The 26534-nt window shown below is 31.5% G+C and overlaps 4 protein-coding genes across 5 annotated transcripts; all 4 read left to right on the forward strand.

The window, feature by feature from the left end:
- The first annotated feature begins 140 nt into the window (after positions 1-140).
- Positions 141-21671, forward strand: LOC145753974 (C-myc promoter-binding protein-like). Of its 2 annotated transcripts, none has more exons than XM_082570540.1 (39): positions 141-329; positions 734-886; positions 1354-1448; positions 1872-2032; positions 2225-2294; positions 2799-2965; positions 3285-3529; positions 4146-4212; positions 4853-4911; positions 5444-5588; positions 5962-6137; positions 6528-6726; positions 7459-7576; positions 8377-8611; positions 8971-9163; positions 9570-9928; positions 10606-10829; positions 11103-11216; positions 11408-11566; positions 12454-12533; positions 12802-13045; positions 13627-13789; positions 14272-14369; positions 14550-14639; positions 14843-15136; positions 15563-15696; positions 16121-16218; positions 16416-16593; positions 16976-17144; positions 17541-17633; positions 17782-17888; positions 18423-18544; positions 18822-18873; positions 19068-19141; positions 19236-19269; positions 19482-19676; positions 20161-20341; positions 20657-20863; positions 21256-21671. In XM_082570540.1, exons 1-39 carry the CDS (start codon positions 169-171, stop codon positions 21396-21398), a joined length of 5856 nt encoding a protein of 1951 aa, XP_082426666.1. In that variant the 5' UTR covers positions 141-168; the 3' UTR covers positions 21399-21671. The 2 variants fall into 2 exon arrangements, with proteins under 2 accessions (XP_082426666.1, XP_082426667.1); XM_082570541.1 differs by having other exon boundaries at positions 19494-19676.
- A 1206-nt stretch (positions 21672-22877) lies between these two features.
- LOC145753592 (uncharacterized) lies at positions 22878-23328 on the forward strand. Its single transcript, XM_082569996.1, has 2 exons — positions 22878-23266; positions 23310-23328. The coding sequence occupies exons 1-2, from the start codon at positions 22878-22880 to the stop codon at positions 23326-23328; spliced, it is 408 nt and encodes a 135-aa protein (XP_082426122.1).
- A 41-nt stretch (positions 23329-23369) lies between these two features.
- On the forward strand, positions 23370-23999 carry LOC145753593 (uncharacterized). Its single transcript, XM_082569997.1, has 3 exons — positions 23370-23519; positions 23634-23867; positions 23973-23999. The coding sequence occupies exons 1-3, from the start codon at positions 23370-23372 to the stop codon at positions 23997-23999; spliced, it is 411 nt and encodes a 136-aa protein (XP_082426123.1).
- A 1000-nt stretch (positions 24000-24999) lies between these two features.
- On the forward strand, positions 25000-26029 carry LOC145753594 (uncharacterized). Its single transcript, XM_082569998.1, has 2 exons — positions 25000-25641; positions 25721-26029. Exons 1-2 carry the CDS (start codon positions 25000-25002, stop codon positions 26027-26029), a joined length of 951 nt encoding a protein of 316 aa, XP_082426124.1.
- The last annotated feature ends 505 nt before the right edge of the window (positions 26030-26534 follow it).

Genomic DNA, 26534 nt, shown 5'->3' on the forward strand with positions numbered 1-26534 from the left:
TTACGGTTAGAATGTATTAAGTTTTATATACACTGCCAAATTCCTGATATATTGTATGGCTTTAAGGTTCCAAGTTTGATACCGACTGCTTACTATTATATATTTAAATTAACATTAAAATCATTTGATTTAGATTATGTTTTAATTTATTTATCAATTAGTAGCAAAATGTCATCAGACGAATATTTAAAAGTTGCCGACTACTTCGTGGTTGCCGGACTGACTGATAATTCTCTTCCATTAGACGAAGAATTAGCTTTTCCCAATGCTCAACATAAACTAAGTGATCAGAGAAAAGATCCAATCACTGATATTTGTGTCATAAACAGGTATTTCTATTTAGCATATTAAGTTTTTTTATCAAGTTTAAATTTATTTTTGAATTTAAAAACTAGAATTTTGGGTTTATTGAGGGTTTTAGGTTTAATTCCTACTACTGTCATGGGCTGTAAAATGTGTATAATTTACCCTCCATTCAAACAATACAAAGAAACTCTATAAGGCACTATAAACGGTATGAACTTCTGTTGAGCCAGCACTTAATCAGCAGCAGATAAATTATGTGGCGATAATTATCTACAAGATCATAAACTGACAAAGTCAACTCAAGACTGGGTCAGGGTACCTTATGTTACTCTATGTTTAGGTCATGAAGTTGACCTCCCACAAGGAGGATAAAGGAATATTAAATAAATGTTAAAGTGATCATAATCCTTAATTTTTAATGTTTTAGAACACTTGGTGAGTCATGTCCTCAAGGTTTTACTTGCATTGACCAAACCCCGACCCAACTCACAGCAGACCTCAACCATGGAAGTTTAAACTCACATAATATGTTCCTTTGTTATAGAAGGGGGAAGGATAGACCTCCTCTTATAGATTTGGGGTAAGTGGGTTGTTTTCTTTCATTGAAGTTGTTAGTATTTTAGTGAATTGTGTTTTGAATAAGAATTGTGTTTTTAAATTTTTTGATTTTGCTAAACCTTACTTTAGAACATTTATTTATGTATGTTATATTGGTGTAAAAATTATCCTTATTGTATTTAGTTATTAGGTGGAGTGTAGTAAATAATGAATAAAAAAGCCCTTATAAGTGAGGGGCTAAAGATGGTATTAACTCTTGCTGGGAAAAAACTAATCAGCAGCTTAATTATTGGGCAATTATAATCTATAATATCCCAAACTGCCACAGGCAACTCGAGACTGGGTCGGAGTAACAAATGTTACTCTATGTTTAGGTTGTGAAGTCAACCAAAGATGAATAATTACAAATAAAATTGTAATAAACAGTATATATAAATTCACAATACCTTATTTAAAGATAAGATGATTTAAATGAATTTTATATTTCAGGGTATTCTATGAAGGGTTGGAAAATGTAAGAAATGGGGTCACAATATTGGAGACAACTTTGGCTGGAAGGTCTGCCAATGTTAACAATAAAAGTGGTAAGAATTATTAATTATCATTATTTACGATTATCCTAGAATATAAACCATTTTTAAAAATCTAATTTAAAAAAATAAAGATAACAGCATTATGTAGGCTTTTAACTTATTTGTGTAAAATTTTAACATATTTCTACAAATTTGGCATGACTAAAGTTAAACATTGTCGTAAATAAATGTTGTTTTTTTTAAATAACCGAGTAAATGTTATTGGGTTTGGTGACCATGCCATAACATACTTAAAATCTTTATGTAAACATTAATACTTTTGGCATGTTTTAAATCATTGAATTGATTTTGTTATTTTTTCCCGTTGCATTGTTGTAATATTAATTGTATATCGTATTTATTATTTACTTTTATCAATGCGCGAAAAAAAAAAATAAAAATTAAAACTATAAAAATACAAAACATTTTTTTCAGGTATGGGAAGTCACCCAATTTATTTAACTTATCGTCGAGCTAAAGAATCGGCTCCACAGAACTTGTTAGTTGTCACCGATATTTGTGTTATTCTGACTAACAAAGGAGAAAAGGCACCGTATGCATTTTGCCAAATCGACAAAAATCTTAACAAAGGAATGGTGAGTGCATCAAACAAAAAAACATAACTGAGTCTTTTGTATTTTAACTTTAAAGTTTTACAAATACTAAGACATGCTGCAAAACATCGGCAAAAATTAAAATAATTTTAAAATATTCTAAGATATAGTAATGCCTATTTAATTAACTGACTATGTAGTTGTTTAATATATGATTGTTTTATTTATATTCAGATTGGATCCAGTGTTTATATTTGTTACAAGAAGTCAATGAGACAAGTTGATTCTTTGTCGTTTAAAGCAGGTAAAACCCATTTGTTTGTAAATAATAAACTTAAAAATCCTAGTCAATATCCTGCCCCACTTTCAGTTGGATTTTAGTTGTCATAATATGGTGGCAACTCCTAATTTATATTTGCCTGTGATAATTTACCCATGCACCACAAATGGCAGTTTTTTATTTTGTAAGACTTTAAATTGGGTTTTGGGTTGGGTCGCATCATTTACACACTATTTGCCCTTGAACCCAGCGTTTATGGAAAGCCCAAACACAAAATTACACCCTTACTCAATAAAAATATTAACCCTATCACCTTAAAAGGGAAATGGTAAAAAAATCACTTTTGATAAAGAGTGAAAAATTTGTAACTTTTGTTACATTGGGTTAGCATAGATATGGTTTTGTTAGTTTGATAAAGGGCATTTCATCTGACAACTTACAGTACTTTGTCAAACAGTTGTAACCAGTACACTGTATATATATATATATATATACACAACCTGCAATTTATAATTTTTGATGTTTTAGATTTGATTGCACGATATCCCGCTGAAGACACTTCATTCCCACTGCCTGCAACTGTTCCATTATTTTGTTTACCCATGGGTGCTACCATCGAGTGCTGGTCGAAAAAAACACGACATCCTCTCCCAACATTTTCATCTTTTGTTTTAACTTCGGAAACTTCAGAAAAAGTAAAATATTTAAAAATAATTTTTCTTTTTTTTTTGAAATTGTTTTTTTTGTATGGATCTTTATCCTCGATGTGGGAAGGTCAAATGCTCGACTTAAACATAGGGTAACATTTGTTACCCCAACCCAGTCTCAAGTTGACTTTGGCAGTTTGAGATATTATAGATTATAATTGCCCAATAATTAAGCTGCTGATTAAGTGCTGGCTCAGCAGGAGCTCATATTGTTTATAGCGCCTTACTTAGGTGTATTACATGACAATTTGAGCACACTAACCTTGATATTATAATTTAATATTCTTTAAAACTATTTTTTAAACAGATTTTTGGTGCTGTTGTATCATTCTATGAAAACTACCCTGAAGAAAACTTGAAAAAGGATGAAAAATATAGTTTAGGATTACTCCGCGGAGATGGACAGAAATCAATGTCTAACAAAACCGTTCACACCAACAAAGCAATTTGTTTCTTATCAAGATGGCCGATGTTCTCAGCTTTCCGGGATGTTCTGATGTATATTTACAGGTTAACTGTATCCCCTATGGAACATCCTATACCAGTAGAAAGGTAATTTTATATTTAAGAATTTAAGTAAAATCAATTTTATTCTTCTTGAACAAGTCTTAAAGTGATTCAAGCCATTTTTAAACTACTGGCATTTTTTTGGTTGTTTTTGTCGTGGTCTTAACAGAGGTAGAAAAAGTTTTATAACCTTGACCCAGTCTTAGTTTAAAACTTAAGGTCTTGGGTTTGATTTCCACTACTTCTATGCCATAATATGTTAACAGAACCTACTACATGCAAGCAGTGGGAATCAAACCCAGGACCTTTAGGTTTTAAGCTATGTTACTGCGCAATTTTAAAAGATAATTAAATATTGGTTTTTAAATCATTAAAAATCAATAATTTTCTTATTTTAAATGTTACACAAAATATAATAAATATAGTGAGATTTGATAGAAATAAAAAACATTAAAATTCAATAAATTATTTATAAAATTTCATTTTAAATGTCAGTGTATTAACATAAGAGACATAAAATTTATTATTAAACAAACTTTAAAAGGGACCAAAAAAAGGGTTAAACAATATTAGATATTATTATATTCAACGCACTTTTATTTTGGTTTATATAGAGAGCCAATAGCATAAACTTTTATATTAACTTTTATTTATTTTTTAGGCATATTTCTCATTTCATGGAAAATGTTCCCTGTCCATCTTCACAACGACCCAGGATCCAATACCAAGTAAATAACATTAACTTTTACTGACTCCTTACTTAATCTTAAAGTGTTATGTTACAGAGTTTTGCAATTTTGTAAGTGATGTATATAGCACGTTAGTATGGTTGACATTGAATCACAAAATGGCTTTAGAACCTTTAAAAAATGTTTGTGGTACTTGCAATTTAATTTTCAAAAATACTGGAAAATAATGAACATCAAAAACCAGGTTACCATATTTTTTATGTGACGTAGAAAGTACTAAGTTAGCATAGCGAATGTATACACGCAAGTACTTTTTATGTCATTACAAACAGGGCTTCCCTTTTCTTTTTTTAATTAAATTAATTTTTTTAAAAGTTGTATAACTCAAAAAGTAAATAAAATTATTTAACGTTGAAACCATTTTGTGTTCAGTAACACCAAATTTATCAATTTTTAAGTAAAAAAAAATCGCCAATATATGACTTTAAGTTAAATATATGAGTGACATAGTCTCAAGTTGTAAAACTCCAATCAAGATACAATATTCAGCTTTTAAATTTGTTTTGCATTGAATTTTTTAGTAAACTGATTAAAATCCTTGCACAAAGTTTAATTAGTTTACCAGTAATAAGAAATCTCAAGAAGTTTTACAAAGATTATAATCGTTTATTTTATACAGATGTCTCCAATGCATGCAACCATTTTAACAAGACCTCAGATCACCCCAATTCCTTTAAGGTAAAATGTTTTAACTTATTATAAAAAAGTAGTTGTTTTATAGAATTATTCCTTTTGTATATTTTTTTTTGTATATATTTTTATCCTCGATGTGGGAAAGTCGAATGTGCGACTTAAACATAAAGTAACATCAGTTACTGCGACCCAGTCTCGAGTTACCTGTGGCAGTTTAAGATATTATTGAATATACTTGCCCGATAATTATGCTGTTGAATAAGTGCTGGCTCAGCAGGAGTTTATACCGTTTATAGCACCTTACTAAAGGGCGCTACAGCATGAGAGCAGTGGGGATTGAACCCACGACCTCAAGTGTGGTGTAGCAAGTGTTCTTACCACTACACCACACTGCCGGTCATATATCTATTCTAGACATTGTTAAACTATAAAAAAATTGTCACAACTCTTAACTATTATTTGCCTGTGATAATTTACCCGCACACCACAAACAGCAGTTTTATTTATTTCATAGTCCTATAAATTGGACGTAGATATATCTTCAACTAATCTTTAGTAATTAATATTCTTTTTTTAGTGGTGCTTCTTTCCTTGCCTTGTTAGATGACTTGGGACCAGAAAACACGATAACTTTGTTGATACTTGCACTAACTGAACATAAGATTGTGATCCATTCACTAAGACCTGCCGAGATCACTTGCGTGGCTGAAGCTTTAATCACAGTAAGTTGATTCTTTATTAAAGTTCTTTAAGGTTTTTATTGAAAATTAAGATTTTTTATAAAAAGATATTGGGTATGAACACCGACAGCGTGGCGTAGTGATCAGAACACTTGCTACACTACATAAGGTCCTGGGTTTGATCCCCACTGCTTTAATGCTGTAGCGCCCTTGAGTAGGGCACTATAAACGGCATAAACTCCTGCTGAGCCAGCACTTAATTAGCAGCATAATTATCGGGCAATTATATTCTATATTATTCCTAACTGCCAAAGTCAACTTGAGGCTGGGTTGGCGTAACAGTTGTTACTCTATGTTTAAGCACACATTATCAATTTAAGTCTAATATTAAACTTAAGAAAATTTTTTTTTTTAGTTGTTGTTTCCATTTAAATGGCAATGCACCTACGTACCATTATGCCCCCTAGAAATGGGGTATGTACTAGAAGCCCCATGCCCCTTTATAGTTGGGGTTGATTCAAGATATTTTGATCTGTACGAGCCCCCACCTGGGGTAACTTGTGTGAACCTGGACACTAACAGCATTACTTTGTAAGTTTTTAAGTATTTATGTGTTTAGTTATCTGGCGCTTGGTTTTTAATTATTTTGTATATCTTTATCCTCGATGTGGGAAGGGTGAATGCACGACTTAAACATAGGGTAACATCAGTTACTCCGACCCAGTCTCGAGTTGACTTTGTCAATTTGGAATATTATTGATTATAATTGCCTGATAATTATGCTGCTAATTGAGTGCTGGCTCAGCAGAAGTTTATATGTTTTATAGTGCTTTAATCAAGGCCGCTACAGCATGAAAGCAGTGGGGATTGAACCCAGGACCTTAGTTTAGTTAAGACCTGATGTATTAAAGTCAATTTTCTTCATAATTGACATTCTCCAAACAAACATGAAACAAAATATTTAAATAATTTGTATTTTAGGATGGAAGAAAAGAAGAATATAAGTTGGAAGATGCTCCCTCGCAAACCAGCCAAAATTCTCCGGACCACGCTCCAAAGATACTTCAAAGAGGTGAAGGAGTGTCCGAGGGAGGACTCTATTGGAGGAGGATCAACATCTATGTTGGATCCCGATATATCAAGGACAGAGAGACATCGACATATTGAACTTGCCATACAAGTAAGTTTAAGTGGTTAATATAAATGTATTGAGTGTATTTTAAGTAAATGGGGGTTTAGGTAACGGTTTCATTTATGTGATTTACTTTTTGTTGGATATATTTTTATCCTAGATGTGAAAAGGTCGAATGCGTGCCCTAAACATAGAGTAACATCAGTTACTCTGACCTGGTCTTAAGTGACCTGGTCTTGGGATATTATAGATTATAATTGCCTGGTAATTATGCTGCTGATTAAATGCTGGCTTAGCAGGAGTTTATACCGTTTATATCGCCTTATTCAATGGCACTACAGCATGAGGTCAGTGGGAATTAAACCCAGAACCTCATAAATATATAATTGATTTATTTGATTTGACCCATTCTATAACCATTTAATCCTGTATATTTATAAGAACTTCTAAAAGGGTTATCCAAGTTTTTATGTCAATTTTACAAAACCAAAACTTAATTTAACATATGTTCTACTTTTAAATCTTTCTGTAAAGCTTACACTTATTTGATGTTATAATAAACTGTATGACTAGTGTAAAACATTAAAATTATTACATCTTTTAAACCATATAATTAGTTATATCTTTTGCATCATCATATTGTTTATACTAGTTTTTAAATTGTTACTGTAAATGGTATGTTAGAAATCTTATACTACAAATAGATATACTTTTTGTTTTAGGTTTAAATTTACATTCTTATTTAACATGAAATTAAAACTTAAATTTTAATATTAACAGGAATCAGTGTTGAAGTTGATGACAATATTAATGAAGGGTTATCGACAATTTCTTAAACCGATTACCCAAGCCCCAAGTGTGAGTACAACTGACCCCAGCTCACTGTTTAATATACAAGGTGGGTGGAACTAGATTAAACCTAATTTTTAAGGTGATAAGTTTTATTTGGCAAGAGTGTGCTGTTGTGGTGTGTTTGAGCTATCTGTAAACGCCGGGCTCGGGGGCAAATAGTGTCATATTGGTGCAGCTAAAACCTGAAATAGTATGGCATTGGTGAGACTTGAACTTGAAACCTTTTGGCTCATAGTCCAATGCCATTATACTGCACAACCAGTGCACTTATAACATGTTTAAGCTATCTGTAAACGTCAGGCTCAAGGGCAAATAGTGTGGCATTGGTGTGGCTCGAACCAGAAACCTTTTGGTGTGTTTAAGTTATCTGTAAACGTCAGGCTCAAGGGCAAATAGTGTGGCATTGGTGTGGCTCGAACCCGAAACCTTTTGGTGTGTTTAAGCTATCTGTAAACGTCAGGCTCAAGGGCAAATAGTGTGGCATTGGTGAGGCTCGAACCCGAAACCTTTTGGTGTGTTTAAGCTATCTGTAAACGTCAGGCTCAAGGGCAAATAGTGTGGCATTGGTGTGGCTCGAACCCGAAACCTTTTGGCGTGTTTAAGCTATCTGTAAACGTCAGGCTCAAGGGCAAATAGTGTGGCATTGGTGTGGCTCGAACCCGAAACCTTTGAGCTTGTAGTCTGATGCCATGACAAGTATACCACACTACAAGACTTTCTAAAACCTATTTTTGTCCTTAAAATTAAATCTGGAATGCAAAATATTTTTTATATCACTTTTCTTTTATTAAAATTTCAGTTACAAAAATTTTAGAATTTTTAAAACAAAATATTTTTAACTTTTAGAATTTATTAAAAGTCGGGACAGAGCAAGCCAGCGGACTTTTTACATCCCTCTCTCTGGGACTCAATTATTCTCCTCCTTCATTGAGGAGAGGTGTCTAGCTTCTTTCTCTGGAGGAGGGGATGTAACTGCAAGCAGGTTGTCAAGTTTGGTGTTCTTTGACGAGTGTATCGACCGAATGGTTCAGGATAATTTAGAGGAAGTTCATTTGATTGAATCTGATGAATCTTTGAAAAGGTAACAACAAATTTTGTAAAATTATTGGACATATATGTCATCTACAGAACTTCATTATATATAAATTATTGGTCTTATAAGGCCTACATTACATTCTAAAGCATTAACTAACCTCTAGCCTTGAACTTATTGACAAAGAACATGAACTATTTTAAGACATCCACACTCAGTTATTACCTTATTGTATTGCTTAAATAAAACTGCCAGCAACAGGAATCAAACTTACTACCTTTAGAATTGAACTTATTAACAAACACACTGTCTCATTATTTGTGATAGTGTAACTTTTATGTTTTAACCTATGTTATACTTGCTACAATTGGCAAAATTTAATAAATTTAATTTTCATATTACTCCAGTGAACATACAGTGATTATAATGCCTCCAAATGAGGTAGGAAATGGGCCAGGATACCAATATACAACATTTCCTGTCCTCCAAGATCAACTATTCCTACTTGAAAGCACGAACAACGAACAACGATCCGTTAAGAAACCAAAAACTTTTGGGTTTGCAAGGAGGACAAAACAAGAAGTTAGGATCATGCAAAGAGTGAGTACTTTTGTTATTTAGAGAGCAATTACTTTCTTTATTTTATTTTACCTCATCATCCTCAATATAAAAAGGTTGACTTTTTTATATTTATTTATTCTGGATGTGGAAAGGTCGACTTTACAACCTAAACAAAGAGTAACATCAGTTACCCCGACCCAGTCTTGAGTTGGCTTTGGTAGTTTGGGATAATATAGATTATAATTGTCCAATAATTGAGCTGATGATTAAGTATTGGCTTAGCAGGAATTTATACCGATTATAGCGCCTTACTCAAGGGTGCTACAGCATGAAAGCAGTGGGGGTTGAACCAAGAACATCATAGTAAAGCCAAGTGTTCTGACCACTACACAATGCTGATGGTTCGAACTGTTTTCATAAAATTTTTTTGTTTTTATTATTTTAGATCTCCAAACTCCACAACAGAGATGCTTTATTGTGGGCCCGCTTACTTTTAAGTCATTCTTACGGTGCTTGGTTTGCCTGCCTCCCTGCTTTTGTAGAAAACTGTCGCCATAGCGATGCCGCTTTACGGACTGCCTACGACGCCCTACTCGTGCTCAACGAAAAACTTTGCTTTCCACTTCCAGATGAAACTTTTTATCGAATGTTGTTGCATTTGTGTTCGGAATATAATAAACCTGCACTAGCGGTTCGTGTATTTCAGTTTCTAAAGAAGTCTGGAGTGCAGTTGAGTGCAATAACTTATGGGCTTTATAATAAAGCTGTATTGGAAGGAACCTGGCCAACTTCTAACAGAGATGGGTGAGTTGTTAAAATATTGTTTGTTTTTTTTTTGCTTTTTTTGATATAAGTTTCTACAACTCTTAATATTGAATTTATTAACATGCTGTTGGTTTGAAAGATATGAAAGAAAAAGGTATTGTCCTTTTATTCCTAGTTAAATATTAATTGATTCTCTATTATATTAGGCAATTGAAGTAATTTTATATATAATGGAGCTTATTGTACCATATATGTATGTCCAATTTTTAAGCATTTTAAATAATTAAAACTTCTATTTGTGGTGTGTGGGTAAATTATTACGGGCAAATATTAATTTTTTTTTGTATATATAAATTTATCCTTGATGTGGGAAGGTCGAATGCGCGACCTAAACATAGAGTAACAACTATTACCTTGACCCAGTCTCAAGTTGCCTGTGGCAGTTTGGGATGTAATAAAGACTATAATTGCCCGTAATTATGCTGCTGATTAAGTGCTGGCTCAGCAGGAGTTCATACCATTATAACGCCTTACTCAAGGGCGCTGCAGCATGAATGCAGTGAGGATTGAACCCATGACCTTATGGTGGTGTAGCAAGTGTTCTTACGACTACACCATCTGCCGGTCAAAGTTTAAAGTTTCGATCATTTTATGACAATTAAAAACTCGATTATAAGGCAAGGTATAGATTAATAATAGTAATAACTTTTGTGCAGATACAAACTGTGGCAGAAGTTAAGAAATGTTTTTCTTGCAACGCGGAAGTTTCGGTATGGGTTGAGATATTATTCAAACAGAAATTCTGGCTCAGAAGTAAGTTCTGATCTGGACAACACAAGTTTGGACCAGAATCCAACTAATTCCTTTACTACTACTTCTACTGAGACTGATGCAAAAGTTTCTCAAACTTCTTTAAATAAAGATGATGATAAAATTTCAGGTAAATTAAAATGGTTACGAATTTTTTTGATACTAGTTAATTTCTGTCTTAAGGTCCTGGGTTTGATTCCCACTGCTGTCACTACTGGCCTGTTGTAGCATTCTTTAGTAAGAGTTGAGGTTTTGGGTTTAATTCCCACTGCTGGCATGTTGTAGCATCCTTGAGTAAGACCTAAGATCCTGGGTTTGATTCCCACTTCTGGCATGTTGTAGCATTCTTAGATAATAGTTTATTTAAGCCATGGTTTTATAAAGTATATATATATATATTTAGATGATCTGGGAGATTATGGATATGACTCGATGCCCAAGGAAATAATCAAACATGGTTCACCACAGAACCAAGTTATTTCTAACATAACTCCAAACCATACTGAAGGCAGATTAGGTTTCTGTTTATCACTAAATTAGTTTTATTTAAAAAGTTTCTATAATTAAGTATATGTATGTCGACCTACATGAACATATAACTTCTGTTCGTGGTGTGCTGGTAAATTATTGTGGGCAAATATTAGTAAAACCATTTTAATTATTATTTTGTTTTAATTAATATTTTAACAAATTCTTTTTCATTTTTAGATCGATTTTCCTTTGAAAGGAGCATGCAGCCTCCTAGTACACTAGATATTCCGGAATATGATAACAATCACGACAATGGACTTAAAAGTGATGAAACAATCGTTAATCAAGATATCGGGGATCATTTATTAAACGTGGAAACTAACACCCCTAAACAAGGTAAATTTCTGTGTAATAATAAAGGGCAAATTTGATATTTTTAACCTTAAATTAGACTGTTTTGTAGAAAGTAGCTTTTTTTAACGTAATAATTTGGATTAAATTTGCAATGTTTTTGTAGTTTAGTGAATGTGGTAGCTTATTAATTTGTAGAAAATTTACATTTTTAACACTTTAGACTTTAACAGCATTGCTTTTTTCATTGGAAATTATAATTCCTATTCTCTATTCAGTGTTTAACTATATTGGTGAAATTAAACTTTTTTATATGTGCTTGCTTTTAGCTTTAGATTCAATATATTAACTAACTTCATTCACAACATTTAATTAATAAATACTTAATTAATCACCCATTAAAACATTAATTAACTCTGCACCCAATTAATTACTAATTAACATCATATTAGAAGCACATAGACCGAGGGCCTCCCCCGTACTCACCTCAAAACATCAGAAATCGAACACTAAAGTTGACGTGAATGTAGTAGAGGATATGCATGTGAATGGTTCAGTAGTGAATAATATTAGGATTAATATTGAAGGTAGCTTGCATGTTTACTAACCATTTACATATTGCTTGGTAATTTGGCCGTGTTTTAGAAACTTTTGTAAACTTATTATTATATTTATTTATCCTCGAAGTGGGAACATCATGAACTAAACATAGAGTAACAATTGTTACTCCGACCCAGTCTCGAGTTGCCTGTGGCAGTTTGGGATATTATAGAGACTATAATTGCCCGATAATTAAGCTGCTGATTAAGTGCTGGCTCAGCAGGAGTTCATACTGTTTATAGCGCATAAGTAAAAAGCGTTTGTAAAGTTTTCTTAAACTTAATTTGTTATAGCAATAAATGTAATTTACATTTTTAATAACAATTTAACAGAATACCCAACATCTCAACTAACCTCTCAAACCTCTGCTATGTTGGAAGATAATGTTTTCAATGATAAGACAAACAATGAGGTAAGAAGTAACAACATAAAATAGTTGCTCAAATTATGGGGGGAAGTAAGAATTTTAAAAGTTTAGTAGTTTAAAAACTAGTTGGATTTAATTATTATTTGGTTTATTAGTGGCCCAAGTATGTACCAGCTGTGGGAATCAAACCTAAAACCCTTTGATCATATTAACGAAGGCTACAGTGTACCAGCAGTGAGACTCTAACCCAGAACATTGAGACTTTAAAAACATAATATTTATCATCTTCTAAACACTCAAAATTATCATTCAGGAAGATGAACAAAAATCTTCTCCCAAAATTCAACTCAACTCTAGATCACCCTCAGCAGCGAGCAGCTTATTTGGAGGTGACTCCAAGTTTTTGTTGAGTTTGAGTGACTCGGATCAGAAGAGATATAAGGAGTTATGCTCGAGGAGGTTGTCGAGTATTGAGCTGGATGGGGAGACTAAAAATAAACTTGGATTAAATTCCCCGGTTCACCTTCGAGATAGATCGAGTTCAGGGGTGTATGCAGGTAAAAGTTTAATAATTAAGTCCTTAATAAAAACATTAATATATAGATATTGAAATTGGACTTGATTATGATTAAACATTGGTTAAATACCCTACTGGCTGCATTTTTTTTCAATTTATTCGATTTCTATAAATTGCTTGTTGTAATAATGTTGTAACTAAAGTTTTAGCTAGTACACAACAAAAGGTAGCTTTTTTATTGCAAAGGCTAATAATTTAAACATATGTAGATCATTTATTATAAATTATATAGGCCTATACACATTTATACTAGTTGATAACCCACCCTACAGTCGGTACTTTAATTGTCGTAAAAGGGGCGAACTCTTGATTATTAATTGCCCACAATAATTTAAATGTGTGCCACAAACAAAAGTTTATTTATTTTGTAGGCATATAAATTAAACATACAGATATATATATATATATAGATACATTGTCCACTAAGATTCATGAAATGTATAACAATTTTTAAGTAACTTATCACATTTAAGATGTAAAAAAGTTTTTTATATCTGTTTTTATTTGTAATTTTTATTTAAAAATTTTTTTTTATTAATTTTCTCAATTTTTTGTTTTAAGGTACTGGGGGAATTAGTCCACTTGTTGGACAACGAAGTTTCCTTGAGAGCAACCAAATCAAACAAGTCACAAATAAACAAACTTCAGCACGGAAGAACTTTGATAATTTAACAGCAGAAGATATCACTTCTCCTTGCACTTCTCCTATTCATTTTGGGGCCAAGTAAGTGGTTGTTACTTACTTGTTACTAGCAGTTTGCTTGATGGTTTGGGCATTAGGGGTTACCACATAAGGTTCTTAGTTAGGTTTTTAATGTTTTAATTGAGGGCATGGTGTAGTGGTTAAAACTCTTGGCTTCACTACATCAGATTCTTAGTTTGATTTCCACTACTTTTATGCTGTAGCACTCTTAAGTAAAGCCCTTGAAAATAAACAAACTTTTGCTGAGCCAAAAAAGCTTAATTATCGGGCAATTATAATTTGAAATATTCTAGACTGCCAAAGTTAACTTGAGACTGGGTCAGGGTAACAAATGTTACTTTATGTTTAGGTTGTGAAGTCGACCTTTCCATATCAAGGATAAAAAAATACAAAAAACTTGAAACAAAATTTATATTAAATACATGTAGGTTACTTTTAAATATCTATAACCTTTTTAATATTTGATTTTAGGTTAAACCTTAACTTTTACCCCTTGTACACAGGTCAGTTGGAAGCATAATGACCACGAAATCACCAAATAAAATAACTGGAGTAATGGAATCACCAACTTATAAGAGAAGACTGCATGCTAAACTAAAAGGTAATATTTGGTTGTGATAAAAATTCTAAAAATTATTTATTTTTTGTAGGGTAAAAAACCTATACTTACAAAATAAAATTACTTGTTTTGAATTAAAAATTAACTTTAGATAAGTTGAGATTTTGGTACACAGTGTTGTTTATGTTATTTTGTTTAAATTTGAACTTGTTAAAATTTTAGAGAAATCAGCTCAAACGATGATGTTCGTCGACGGTGAGTTGATGTTGACGAGCACCCCTCTTAAAACTAACGACAAACCTTCTTCTGTTGGTGAGTTTTGTTGTAATTTAACTAAACACTTTAAATACAACTACAGTTTGCAATACAGAGTTTAAAAATATTGTAACATTATTTATGTAAAATAGGTGTAAAGTTAATTAATTTAAAGTTTTATAGTACGCTTAAATGGTTCGAAATTTATTTGTTTGTAAATTGTGACAAAATAAAAACTTAAAAACTTGATATTTTGACAGTGAAACAAGAAGTTGAAAGAAAGGACATCAGTGACTTACTTATGGACTCACTATCCACTCAAGTTGAGGACCCATTATCCCCTAACTCCACTGAAGTTAAGGACCCCTTATCTTCTAACTCCACTCAAGTTGAGGACCCACTTTCTTCTCACCACTCCACTCAAGTTGAGGACCCCTTATCCCCTAACTCCACTCACGTTGAGGACCCACTAAGCTCATATATTGAGGATCCATTATCACCACAATCTAAAAGAGATAAGGACCCACTTAACGAGGATAATAACATGAAAAAAGGTACAAAAATTAAATAGTTTTGTGTTATTTCTTCATAAAGTTATTAGTTACACTTTCTTGCCAGTGATAATTTATCCATGCACCACAAACAGCAAGTTTTTAAATTTTGTAGATCTTTAAATTGGACATACACTGTATATTGTCCGCCAACCTCTATTATATATAGATTATAGACTTTAAATTTAGCCCAGAATTTTGGTAATGTGAGCTGAAAGGTTTCGGGTTTGAGCCGCACGGCGTTCATGGATAGCGTAAACACGTCCAAAACCGCACACCCTTACCCAATAAATATATCAAAAACCTATCCCCTTAAGGAAATTTGGAAAAAAATGTGGCCCATATATTAGTTTTTACATTGTACAATAATCTAACCTATTTTGCCTGTTAATTGATTTTGATAATTAATTAGATATTTTTATCCACCAGCTGACACTCTAAATGTGAGTCGACATTTGGTTGATGAGATTGAGGTTTATTTAAAGAGGGAACCTCTTGTTCGATGCTCCTCAGATGCTGTACTCACAAATAAACATAAACACGTGGATGGAGTGTTTGATAAGGTGAAACATTGTTTTATTGGGTAGTCTATGTCTCTAATTTACAGCATGAACTTTTGTTACTCTAACCCAGTTTAAAATTATCTTTGTTAGTTTAAATTTTTTTGACCTGCTCACAGTTTTTTTAGGCTTAAAAAACTCTAACTATTTTAAATTTAATTTTGGTATTTTACTTTATAAATTATAACTGTTATTACCTTAACACAGTCTTAAGTTTCTTTGTCAGTATATTTTATATTGACTTTAGAATATTGTATTTTATTGACTTGCTAATAGTTGTTTAGACTTAGGTAAAGTGTGTTATAAAACTGCCTAATTCAACGGCAATCTAACATGCTAGCAGTGAGAATTAAACTTAAAACCCTAATTACTAAATTGAATGATCTTATTATAATTTTAAACTTATTATAATTAAATTGTTTTAAAGACAAGCGAAACAGTTTCATCTGAGAACAATCTTCATAGGAAAGCGAGCCTTTCGTCCAGTCCCAAGCTACCACATAAAAATAATGCTGCTATATCAAGGTATCCTTTAACTAACTCTAACACCTACAACAAACTATATATTAAAAGTAATTTAAATGTGTAAATTTTGGCACTATTTTTGGTAACTTGACATATTTATTAAAAAATATAGAATACATATCAAAAATAAACTAATTTTAAAAGTTAGATTTTTTAACTTAATTATTTTTTTATAACATTTTTAACTTCTTTTTTAGATCCATGACTTTAGACAACACTTCAAGTTCTTGGTTTAATTCTGGAGCAAAGTTCAATAATTTATTGAAAGCAACCACCATCGGCATGGCAACCAAGGCCAAGAAAGTTGCGTCTACTTTAGCAAAGGATTTAAACGAAACTATGCAAGCCAGTATTGCTTATTATACCCCTGAAAAGGTGAATTACTTTTGAAATTTTTTGAGATATTTTTAACGTTGTTGGCGCTATAGGTAAAGCACGTGAACTAGCTTTCAAAGTTCTGGGTTTGATTTCATCTGTTTATATCATCTTAAGTAAAATCTCGAAGGCACTTACCCCTTTGAGTAAAGTGCTGTAAATTGTATAAACTTTTGCTGAGCCAGCACTTAATCAGCAGCATAATTATCGGGCAATTATAATCTATAATATCCCAAACTGCCACAGGTAACTCAAGGCTGAGTTAAGGTAACTAATGTTATGTTTAGGTGGTAAAGTCAACCTTTCCACTTTCAGTATAAAGAAATGTAAATAAAAAGGCTACTTTATAATTTAAAATAAGAAAATTCAACTTCATTAACAGGCAAAAGGATCTTTAAATGACTTGAACATTGGTGACTCACAAGAGGATATATCCAGGAGTAATATTAGAAGGTTGTTGCACCAGGATAAACAGGGGAGTGATCATTACAGCAGTCAATCAAGTTTAAGGAGCAGGGATAGTGTTCATAGTAATATGGAGCATAAAACAGGTATAATAGTTTGTGTGTAACTTATAAGACTTTCTATCTTAAGTTTTTAGTTAACGAATGGCAGAAGTTCGATCCCCACTGCTCTCATGCTGTACCACCCCTAAGTAAGGTGTTATAAACAGTATGAACTACTGCTGAGCCAACGCTTAATCAGTAGCATAATTATTGGGCAATTATAATCTATAATATCCCAAACTGTCAAAGGCAACTCGGGACTGGGTCGGGGTAACTGATGTTACTCTATGTTTAGGTTGTGAAATCGACCTTCCCACATCATGGATTATTAAATATATACAAAAAAAATATGAATATTTAATAGTTTAAAAGACACAAATGCATTTGACCATTATAGTTTTAATAACAAAAAAAGGATAAATTTAACTTAATTTGCATTAGGAATACTTGGTCAGAATGATAAAGTAATTAGAAGAACAACAGCTCAGAAGAATATTGGAAAATTGGATCGACCTTTGAGCATGCCTCCATTTGGTGAGTTAAATATTTAACAAATTCTTTGCCCAAACATTATTTTGATTGCTATTTAAAGTATATTCATTGTTCTAGATTAAAAATTATAAAAAATATAAAAAATTAAATTTATACAAAAATTTTTTTTTTTAATATTTTTAATCCAAAGATTCAAAATCCACCAATTTCACTTCTCCTCCTCTTGCTTCCTCTTTCCTCTCTGTCCCTGGAAGAAACAGTGAAGCAACTGTGTCCACAACCTCCCTAAATAACAAGGTAATAAACATCAGCATAGTGGAATAGGAGAATAAGCAATAACTTTGTATTTTTTTTAAATCTAATATTCTGGGTTTATTTTTTACTGTTAGCTGTTATATGTTGATAGCATTTTTTACTAGTCAATAGCCTGCCAAATATTAATTAAAAGTTGCGACCAACCGGCAGCGTGGTGTAGTGGTAAGAACACTTGCTACACCACCATGAGGTCGTGGGTTCAATCCTCACTGCTCTCATGCTGTAGCACCCTTGAGTATGGTGCTATAAACGGTACGAACTCCTACTAATCCAGCAATTAATCAGCAGCATAATTATCGGGCAATTATAATCTATAATATCCCAAACTGCCACAGGCAACTCGAGACTGGGTCAGGGTAACTGATGTTACTATATGTTTAAATCGTGCATTCGACTTTCCCACATCGAGGATAAAGATATACACAAAAAAATATATAATACAACTATTGAAATCTCGATTATAGAGAGAAATCTCGATTATACTTCACTTCATTTAAAATCTGTTTTTTTTCTAAGGATGCTTGGAGCATAGATGTAACGATAAGTAGTTGTTCAAAATGCCACAACTGCCAGAACTTAATTTATGATGAGGAAATTATGGCAGGGTGGAACGGGGACGATTCTAATTTGAATACCCAGTAAGATTTCTTTAAATTTTAATTAAGTTTTTAAAGAAATATTGGTGTTGTTGTATAGAAATATACGAAATAGGTTAATTTTGGGTAGAATTTATTTTTTAGTTGTACCAAATTTTAAATGAAAAGTTAGGCTACTTTATATTTCTGGTTGTTTTTTTGTTTTGTTTAAATAAAAAAATATGAACAAATACGGTAAAAATAAGGTTTTGATAAAATGTTATTTTAGAAATTAAATTAATTTGTATATGTTGGTTTAAATCTTGATATTTATTTTTAGTTGTCCTTTCTGCAATACTCTATTTGTTCCTTTCTTAAATATTGAAGTTCAGGTAACAATATTATTTTTAATTTTTTTGTAAATCTTAGTTTGAACCCAATTACAAATTCCTGATGTTAAAATTAGTCCAAATATTCTTTAAACGCAGTGGTTAAAACTAGCACTAAATTAGATCATGATTAACATTTTTTAAATTTTTTTAACAAAGTTTTTTTAAGATAATTTATTAAAAACTAATTATTTCAGTGTCCTGATGTTAGTCAAGATCCTAACTGTAATGATGAAAAAAATCAGTCTTCAGAATTCACCAACAATATTCAGTAAGTTTTAATAAAAAGATTTTTTTACCCTTCTTTTTTTGGAATAATATTTTATTTTTTAAACAAATTTTTTTTTATTTTAAAATTCCAACAGACGGAATTCTCAAACCAGTCTGCCAGAATCTGTGGTAAGTTAAAACAAAATTAAATTATTTAAAAATAACTAAAAATTTGATAAAAAAAAACAAAAAATAAATCTGTTAAGTTAAACTAAGAACCAAAAATAGGTGAAAATTATATTAAATTAATAAAAAAGCCTAAAATACAATTAAAAATTCCCCTTTTTTAATTTTCTAATGGCAAAAAAAACGAAAAAATATTTCTAAAATATTTTATAAAGTTACATTTTAAGGATTCAAGGGACAAACCCCTTTTTCTACCCACCACCCCAATCACCCTTGAACCTGTAGCAGTCCCCTACCTAAGCTCTCTGGTACTGCGTAAAGAGCTCGAAAGTTTGCTGGAGAACGAGGGGTCGGATGTTATTGGGACCCCTGGGTTCGTGGATCATCACCCAATTATATACTGGAACCTGGTGGGTTAATTATTTTATGTGTGGGTATATTAGTATCAGTAACAATATAAAATAACACCTACAATCAATGTAGCTTAGTGAATGATATATATATATATATGTATGTCTAATTTATAGGCCTACAAAATCAATAAATTGTCATTTCTGGTACATGGGGTAAATTATTGCTTGCAAATATTAGTTGAGAGTTGTGACCATATTACAACAATTAAAATCCAATCTTAAAGCGATTTTGAAACATAAACATTTTTTGATTTAAAACATAGATATTAGGTTGAACTTTTAAATCAGTTAATTTTCTCTGCTAGTCTTTGCCATTTTTTTTCGGTTTGGTCTGTTTTCAATGCTAATAATTGTAATAATTTAATAAATTTGGATTACATATTACTAAAAACACAATTTACAAATTAAATTATGTATGAAAAAATATTGTATTGAAAACTTAACATTTTACAAATATATTAAAATTAATCCAATTTATCAGGTTTGGTATTTTAAACGACTTCACATCCACTCCAACTTGTACAACTTGTTACTCCAATCCAACTTAATCAAACAAACCACTCTGCTAAGTCAAAGTCGAGTAAATATTTGTCTGATGTGGGATAACTTAAAGCTTCACACTGATGCCCATAAACCTCCGATGTATTTTGTTTGGCACCAATGTAAGTATATTTAACCACTGTTGTATTAACTTTCTTAAGAAGCCAAGATATTTTTTATTGATTCTGTAAGCGTAGTACTTTTTTTAGGCATTATTAACAGCTTTACTATTAACCAAACTGACAAAGGCAACTCGAGATTGGGTCAGGTTAAATAAAAGCTACTTTATAAGAGTGCTGCCAGCCTTCTAACTACAAAGTAAAAAAGAGTAGCAGGTCTTAAAACTGGGCTTAAATAATGAATATAACTTTACAAAATCTGCCTTCTACATCGAGGATAAATTAACTTTATTTTATATAAACTTGAACATTTTTTAGTGACAACTCTGGGTAATAACAACGACCAATCATACTCCTATTCTTTCCTTGCTAATATTAAAGATGGGATCATGAAGGATGATGTGAGAGGACCTCTTGTGGCTGTGTTAAGTGAACTTAGTGTCCAGAAGGGGGTTAGAAGAAGTGCTTACCGTGAGATTTTGTACTTAGTGATTGTGGCACTTGGAAAAAACTCGATTGATATTGGTAGGTTATTAGTTTTAGGGTTAATTTTTATATAAGAGTTTTATTAATCGGACACAACCCAAACTTCCATTCACTCGCCTTAAACTTTGTCATTTTGCTGGCTCATCTTTCTATATGGGGAAGTTTTATATTTTTTCTTTGGTGCACTCTTCAGTTGCCGTTGTTGGTTTGGTGTATGGTCAGGTTTGTATCTTCGTTATTCTGCGGATTCGTTCTGTGCCTAAGGACCAAAAGTCTTTTAAAAAAGTTGTCGCATGTTTTAACCAAACTTGTGGTCTATATAAAAAAAGTTTTAAATTTAATCTCAGTTTTTATTTTAAAAATGGATTAGAAACAGGTAAGGTTAACAAAGGTTAAAGATATATTAGATATAAAACTTGTGTCATTTCCAGCTGCTTTTGATCGTGAATATAAGAGAGCATATGATGCCTTAACTGCACAGGAGTTATCTCTGTCTAAAAAGTGTGACAGACCTCCGAACTATCATGCTGTTGAATGCAGAGACCTATTTGGGGAGTTGGATCTTTACAAATAATCTTTTAACCAATTTTAAAACTGCCATACTACATACCAAAGGTTCTTTGTGGGATTTCTACTGCAATTGTTGTCGTATGAAGACTTTATTTTAATACAGGTTTTATTAATAAAGAAATGTTGAATAATGAGTACTTAAAATATGCAGTTTTATCCACCTTTCTTATATTGTACTCTAATAATTAAACTTTTGTTTTTATTTTGTTTTGTATTTGAGAAAGCTCTCTACATCGTGGTAGAAGGGTGACACTAATTAAAATTAAATCATCTGGGAGTTTATGTTAGTTTTATATGAATCTAAGATACACGAAAGTCCAATGAAAAATGTCAAAACAAGAGTTTTTTGAAACCAAGACGTAGAGAAAGCAACAGAATAATGTAAACTATACCCAAAGGTGGGCACAGTTAACCGAGAAAGTAACTTCGTTAAGTGATAATTCGTTACATAGTATATTAACTTGGTTAACGTTAATAAGTTAATTTAAACAAAATGTAACGGTAGTTATCGCTAAACGTTAACGTTAAAATTTAAATAAAACAAACAGAGAAACGACCCTATTTTAAAAAAAACAGCAGTTTTTATCTTAGTTGATATTTTAACTACACGAACGTAAGTTTAAATGACGTTTTCAAAACTGCATCGTTTAAAATTTCAATACATCGTTTATACGTCAGTCAACACATCGTCAATACATCCTTTAAAATTGAAACGATTAAACCCAATAAACGGCAAAATAAAACATATATACTTTTATATTACCATGGTTAACTTGTAAAAATATTAAATTGACGGATTTAATTTAACGAAAGCACAATTTAACGAAAGTTAACATGTCCGTTAACGATTTTTAAAGTTAACTTAAAAGTTAAATTTTATTGAAAAATTTAACTTCGTTAATTAACGATTAACGCATTAACGGTTTAGTGCCCACCTTTGACTATACCTAAGCTTAGCAGACATATTGTTGTTCTTTTTATGGCTGCAGGTAGTAAATGCACGATACATTGTGTTGCTCAATCAAAAAAGGGGAATTTGTGTCTTAATGTCCAAGGCATAGTTTATTGTAAGTTGTTAGGTAACCTTAAAGGAGGTAAATTTGAGATTAATTTATACTTGAAAAGAAAACAAACAATCCACTTTTTAAATCGCAATCTAATCTACCCAGGCTTGGTTTGATAGATTAGTTATTTTGTTGTTGACTTAATACTACTTTGGTTTATGTCTTAAAAACCTTGTTAAGTACATCAATAAACATTTAATTGTCACTCGAAGCTCCTACTAACACAATTATTGTTTATACTGGAGCCATTTGCTGCTAAATTTAAAGGACTTGACTCGAGACAATTTATGCTTTGTTTAAATAAAGTTATATTAAACGTCTGCAGTAAGAAAAAAAGGGGTTAAATAAATAAACATCAACTATAAAAGATTTGCTACCTCCAGTTATATTAGTCAAAATTTACTTTACAAGTAGTTGACATGGTATCTGAGATCCCAATCGTAGATTTCAGCGACTTTTCAGTTTCAGAAACAAGTTCAAATCAAAAATCAGACGTTGGTGATAAAATATTTCAAGCTTTTAGAACTTTCGGGTTTGTTTATTTAAAAAATACTGGAATATCAAAAGAAGCAGTTGACAAAGTCAATTATGTTACAAGGATTTTTTTCGAGGCTCCAGTAGTGGAAAAGAAAAGATATATTCATAATCAGACATCCTGTGATGGTTACATTGGTCTTAATGTTGAAAAACCAAACCCAAACAGACCTGGAGATTTCAAAGAAGCATTAAACTTAAGAGGTTTTTCTATATTAGATCCAACAACTTGGCCAACTGATATATCACCAGATATCTACAACGTTGTTAAACCGTTTATTGAAAACTGTAAACAGTTGACTTTAAATATATTTGAGGCTCTTGCAATTGGGATGAAGTTAAAAGATCAAGATTTCTTCAAGAAAACTCATTCTCTGATGAATAAAACTGGGAACCAAAGCACTCTTAAATGTTTGTATTACCCAGCAATTGAACATGTATTGGAACCGAATCAAGTTAGGTTAGGTGAACATTCTGATTATGGATCGATTACTTTGTTGTTCCAGGATCAAGTTGGAGGGCTACAGGTAAACAAGTTATATTAATTTTAGATAAAAGGAACGTCGGTTTTTGGATTTTTTTAAATTAAAATTTGGCCCTTTAAGAATTGTAACAAATAAGTTGGTTTATTAATGTTTTAGGTTAAGAATTTAGAAGGCCAATACATTGGTGCAACACCGGTTGAAGATACTGTTCTTGTCAACATTGGTGACACTTTGCAATTTTGGTCAAACAACAAACTTAAATCGACAAAACACCGGATTTTAGCACCAAAAACGAAAAAGGAAAATAAGATTAGGAGATCTATCGTTTATTTTGCTATTGCTAATGATGATGTGATTGTTAATTCACCTTTACAGTATGAAAATGAAAAAGTAAATGTTGATCCAAATTTAAAACCTATCACTTGCTTAGATTATATTCTAGGTGAGGCGTCAAAAATTTACTGAACACTCTACCAATATTAAATTTTGTTGAAGAAAGATTATATTAGATTGGAATATTGATTTTATAATAGTTACAGCATTGTAAAAATTAAGTAAAAACGTAAATTTGTTTATAAAATAAATGTATGATGAACGTGATGAACTTTTGTCCAACTAAGACTTTATTAAATATTTAAATGTGACTTGACTTGTTTAATATTATTTTAAATTGTTCAAGAATGAATTGTGGGCTGTTTTGTATTTTATAAGAGTTTAAAATTTGTATGAGCTTGGTGTCAATCATTCAAATTTAACCAATTAATATTTTATCGAGTTATTAATTAAAACCTTAAAACAAACGAAACTTGCAGAATTTTGATCAAACATTAAAGAATAATAGGGAGTTTCAAGCTTTTTATTCTTTATAAACATAAAGTTACTCTACAAACTTTTAAGGATAGCAAATATCTAAAAAGTTGAATTAAGAATATTTCAGTAGTGGAATAAATTTGTACAACCTTGTTGCTTAGTGGTTCACTAATAATACATTATTGCAAAAATGACCATTCTTACTTTTTTTAACTGATTTCCACCGTGACAGTTCCCTTGACACGTTTTTACATCATTAGTTCTAAATACATTGAAGTTGTTACGTCATTTCCTATTACTTATATCCTTTTAATCTATTTGACCGAGTTTTTTTCTTCGTATTGTTGGCAACTAATGGGTTTCTAACTATAAATCATGATAAAAATTATTCTGGTTTTTGACGACATCTTTTCGGTAAAAACATAAAACCGGAAAAATTAAAGATTTTCTCCAGGATATGACGTGTTTAGTCACTAGGTTATAAGATGAGGTTCTGTGTTCGATTCCCACTGCTTTTAGTCATAACTTATTTGAGTAAAATGTTTAATTAACAAGGTTATATTACCGGGTCAGCAGTGCCTCAATCTATTGTTTTTCACCAGAATAACAACAGCCTAAATATATCAAGTCAAATTACAGACATAAAAAAGCTCGCACGTTTTGTAAATTTTTAAATATTGTTTTTTTTTACATGAACGTTAAAGTTTTAGTTATGGCATCTGAGATTCCAATTATTGACTTTAGCGATTATTCAATTTTGAAAGCAAGTCTAAATCAAAAGTCAAAAGTTGGTGTAGAAATATTCGAAGCTTTTCGAACAGCTGGTTTTGTTTATTTGAAAAATACTGGAATATCAAAAGAAGAAATTGACCAAGTTAACGACGTTACAAGGATTTTTTTCGAGGCCTCGTCTGAAAAAAAAGAAAAATATGCTCGAAAACAGGATTCTGTTGAGGGCTATACTGGTCTTAATGTTGAAAAACCGAATTCTAGTAGACCTGCTGATTATAAAGAAGCTTTGAACATACATGGTAGCTCTATACTAGACCCAACAACTTGGCCAACTGATATATCACAAGATACCTACATCGTTGTTAAACCGTTTATGAAAAACTGCAAACAGTTAACTTTAAATATATTTGAGGCCCTTGCAATTGGGATGGAGTTAAAAGATCAAGATTTTTTCAAGAAAACCCATTCTCTAATGAATGAAAAAGGCAAGCAAACCATTTTAAGAACCTTGTATTTTCCAGCTATTGAACATGAGTTGAAACCTGGTCAAATTCGCTTGGGTGAGCACTATGATTACGACACAATGACTTTGTTGTTTCAGGACCAAGTTGGTGGGCTACAGGTAAGAACTTGCCTTATTTTTACCTTTTTTGCTATTTTTTAGATTAAGCCTAACTTAACATATTAATGTTTTATTTTAGATTGAGAATTCGAAAGGCCAATATATCGACGCAACTCTTATTAAAGATACTGTTCTTGTCAATATTGGAATTATTTTGCAGCTTTGGTCAAACAACAAACTAAAAGCTAGAAAACATCGGATTTTAGTGCCTGACACCAACAAACGAAATGTAATTTGGAGGTCTATTGCTTATTTTGCAAATGTTAATGATGACGTAGTTGTTAATTTACCGATTGAATTTGGAAACGAAATCGTTCAAATTGATCATGATTTGAAGCCTACCACTATTGTTGAAATGATTATGAAAAAAGCATCAGAAGCTTACTAACTGCTGCTTGGTTTACTAAATTTCTTTAATAAAACAAGATTTACTTATTTTTCAATTGTTCTTTGTTGTATCGGCTCTATGTATTTTTAACTTTGATTTAATATGTACTATAGGTAGGCCAGTTGGTTGTACATAGCAGCGCTTTTGTGGGTAGGCTAGTTTTAAACATATTCAAAGTTTGATTAGTATTGGTAGGATAAAAAAAATTGGAATAATCAATATGCTTTATAGGCTGTAAAGTTGTGGTTAAATAAAACTAATGTACAAATTCAGTTTGATTGGGTTTAAAAGCCTAAACTTTTGTTATTATATTAATAACAAATATTAATTAACTTTAAAACTAACCTATCTACTGAATTGTTATTAAAAATACTTGTGTAAAAATGGTTGGAGAATATGTTTGATTAAAGTAAAAATAAAGTAAAACTATTGAACTGAAAAACAAGTTAAAAGTTTCATTGCAAGTATTTATAGTATTTTTCGCCTTACACAGAACATATAAAAA

This window comes from Corella eumyota, chromosome 5 (assembly GCF_963082875.1).
Source record: "Corella eumyota chromosome 5, kaCorEumy4.1, whole genome shotgun sequence".
In the NCBI taxonomy this organism is placed as follows: Eukaryota; Metazoa; Chordata; class Ascidiacea; order Phlebobranchia; family Corellidae; genus Corella; species Corella eumyota.

What these genes read in the sequence shown, in the direction of transcription:
- LOC145753974 (XM_082570540.1), top strand. Translation starts at nt 169, where the DNA reads ATGTCATCAGACGAATATTTAAAAGTTGCCGACTACTTCGTGGTTGCC. An exon ending in AAAATCTTAACAAAGGAATG is followed by an intron (nt 2,033 to 2,224) that starts GTGAGTGCATCA and finishes ATTTATATTCAG; the next exon opens with ATTGGATCCAGTGTTTATAT. An exon ending in CCTATTCATTTTGGGGCCAA is followed by an intron (nt 13,790 to 14,271) that starts GTAAGTGGTTGT and finishes CCTTGTACACAG; the next exon opens with GTCAGTTGGAAGCATAATGA.
- LOC145753594 (XM_082569998.1), top strand. Translation starts at nt 25,000, where the DNA reads ATGGCATCTGAGATTCCAATTATTGACTTTAGCGATTATTCAATTTTG. An exon ending in ACCAAGTTGGTGGGCTACAG is followed by an intron (nt 25,642 to 25,720) that starts GTAAGAACTTGC and finishes GTTTTATTTTAG; the next exon opens with ATTGAGAATTCGAAAGGCCA.
- LOC145753592 (XM_082569996.1), top strand. Translation starts at nt 22,878, where the DNA reads ATGGTATCTGAGATCCCAATCGTAGATTTCAGCGACTTTTCAGTTTCA.
- LOC145753593 (XM_082569997.1), top strand. Translation starts at nt 23,370, where the DNA reads ATGAATAAAACTGGGAACCAAAGCACTCTTAAATGTTTGTATTACCCA. An exon ending in ATCAAGTTGGAGGGCTACAG is followed by an intron (nt 23,520 to 23,633) that starts GTAAACAAGTTA and finishes TTAATGTTTTAG; the next exon opens with GTTAAGAATTTAGAAGGCCA. An exon ending in TACAGTATGAAAATGAAAAA is followed by an intron (nt 23,868 to 23,972) that starts GTAAATGTTGAT and finishes ATTTTGTTGAAG; the next exon opens with AAAGATTATATTAGATTGGA.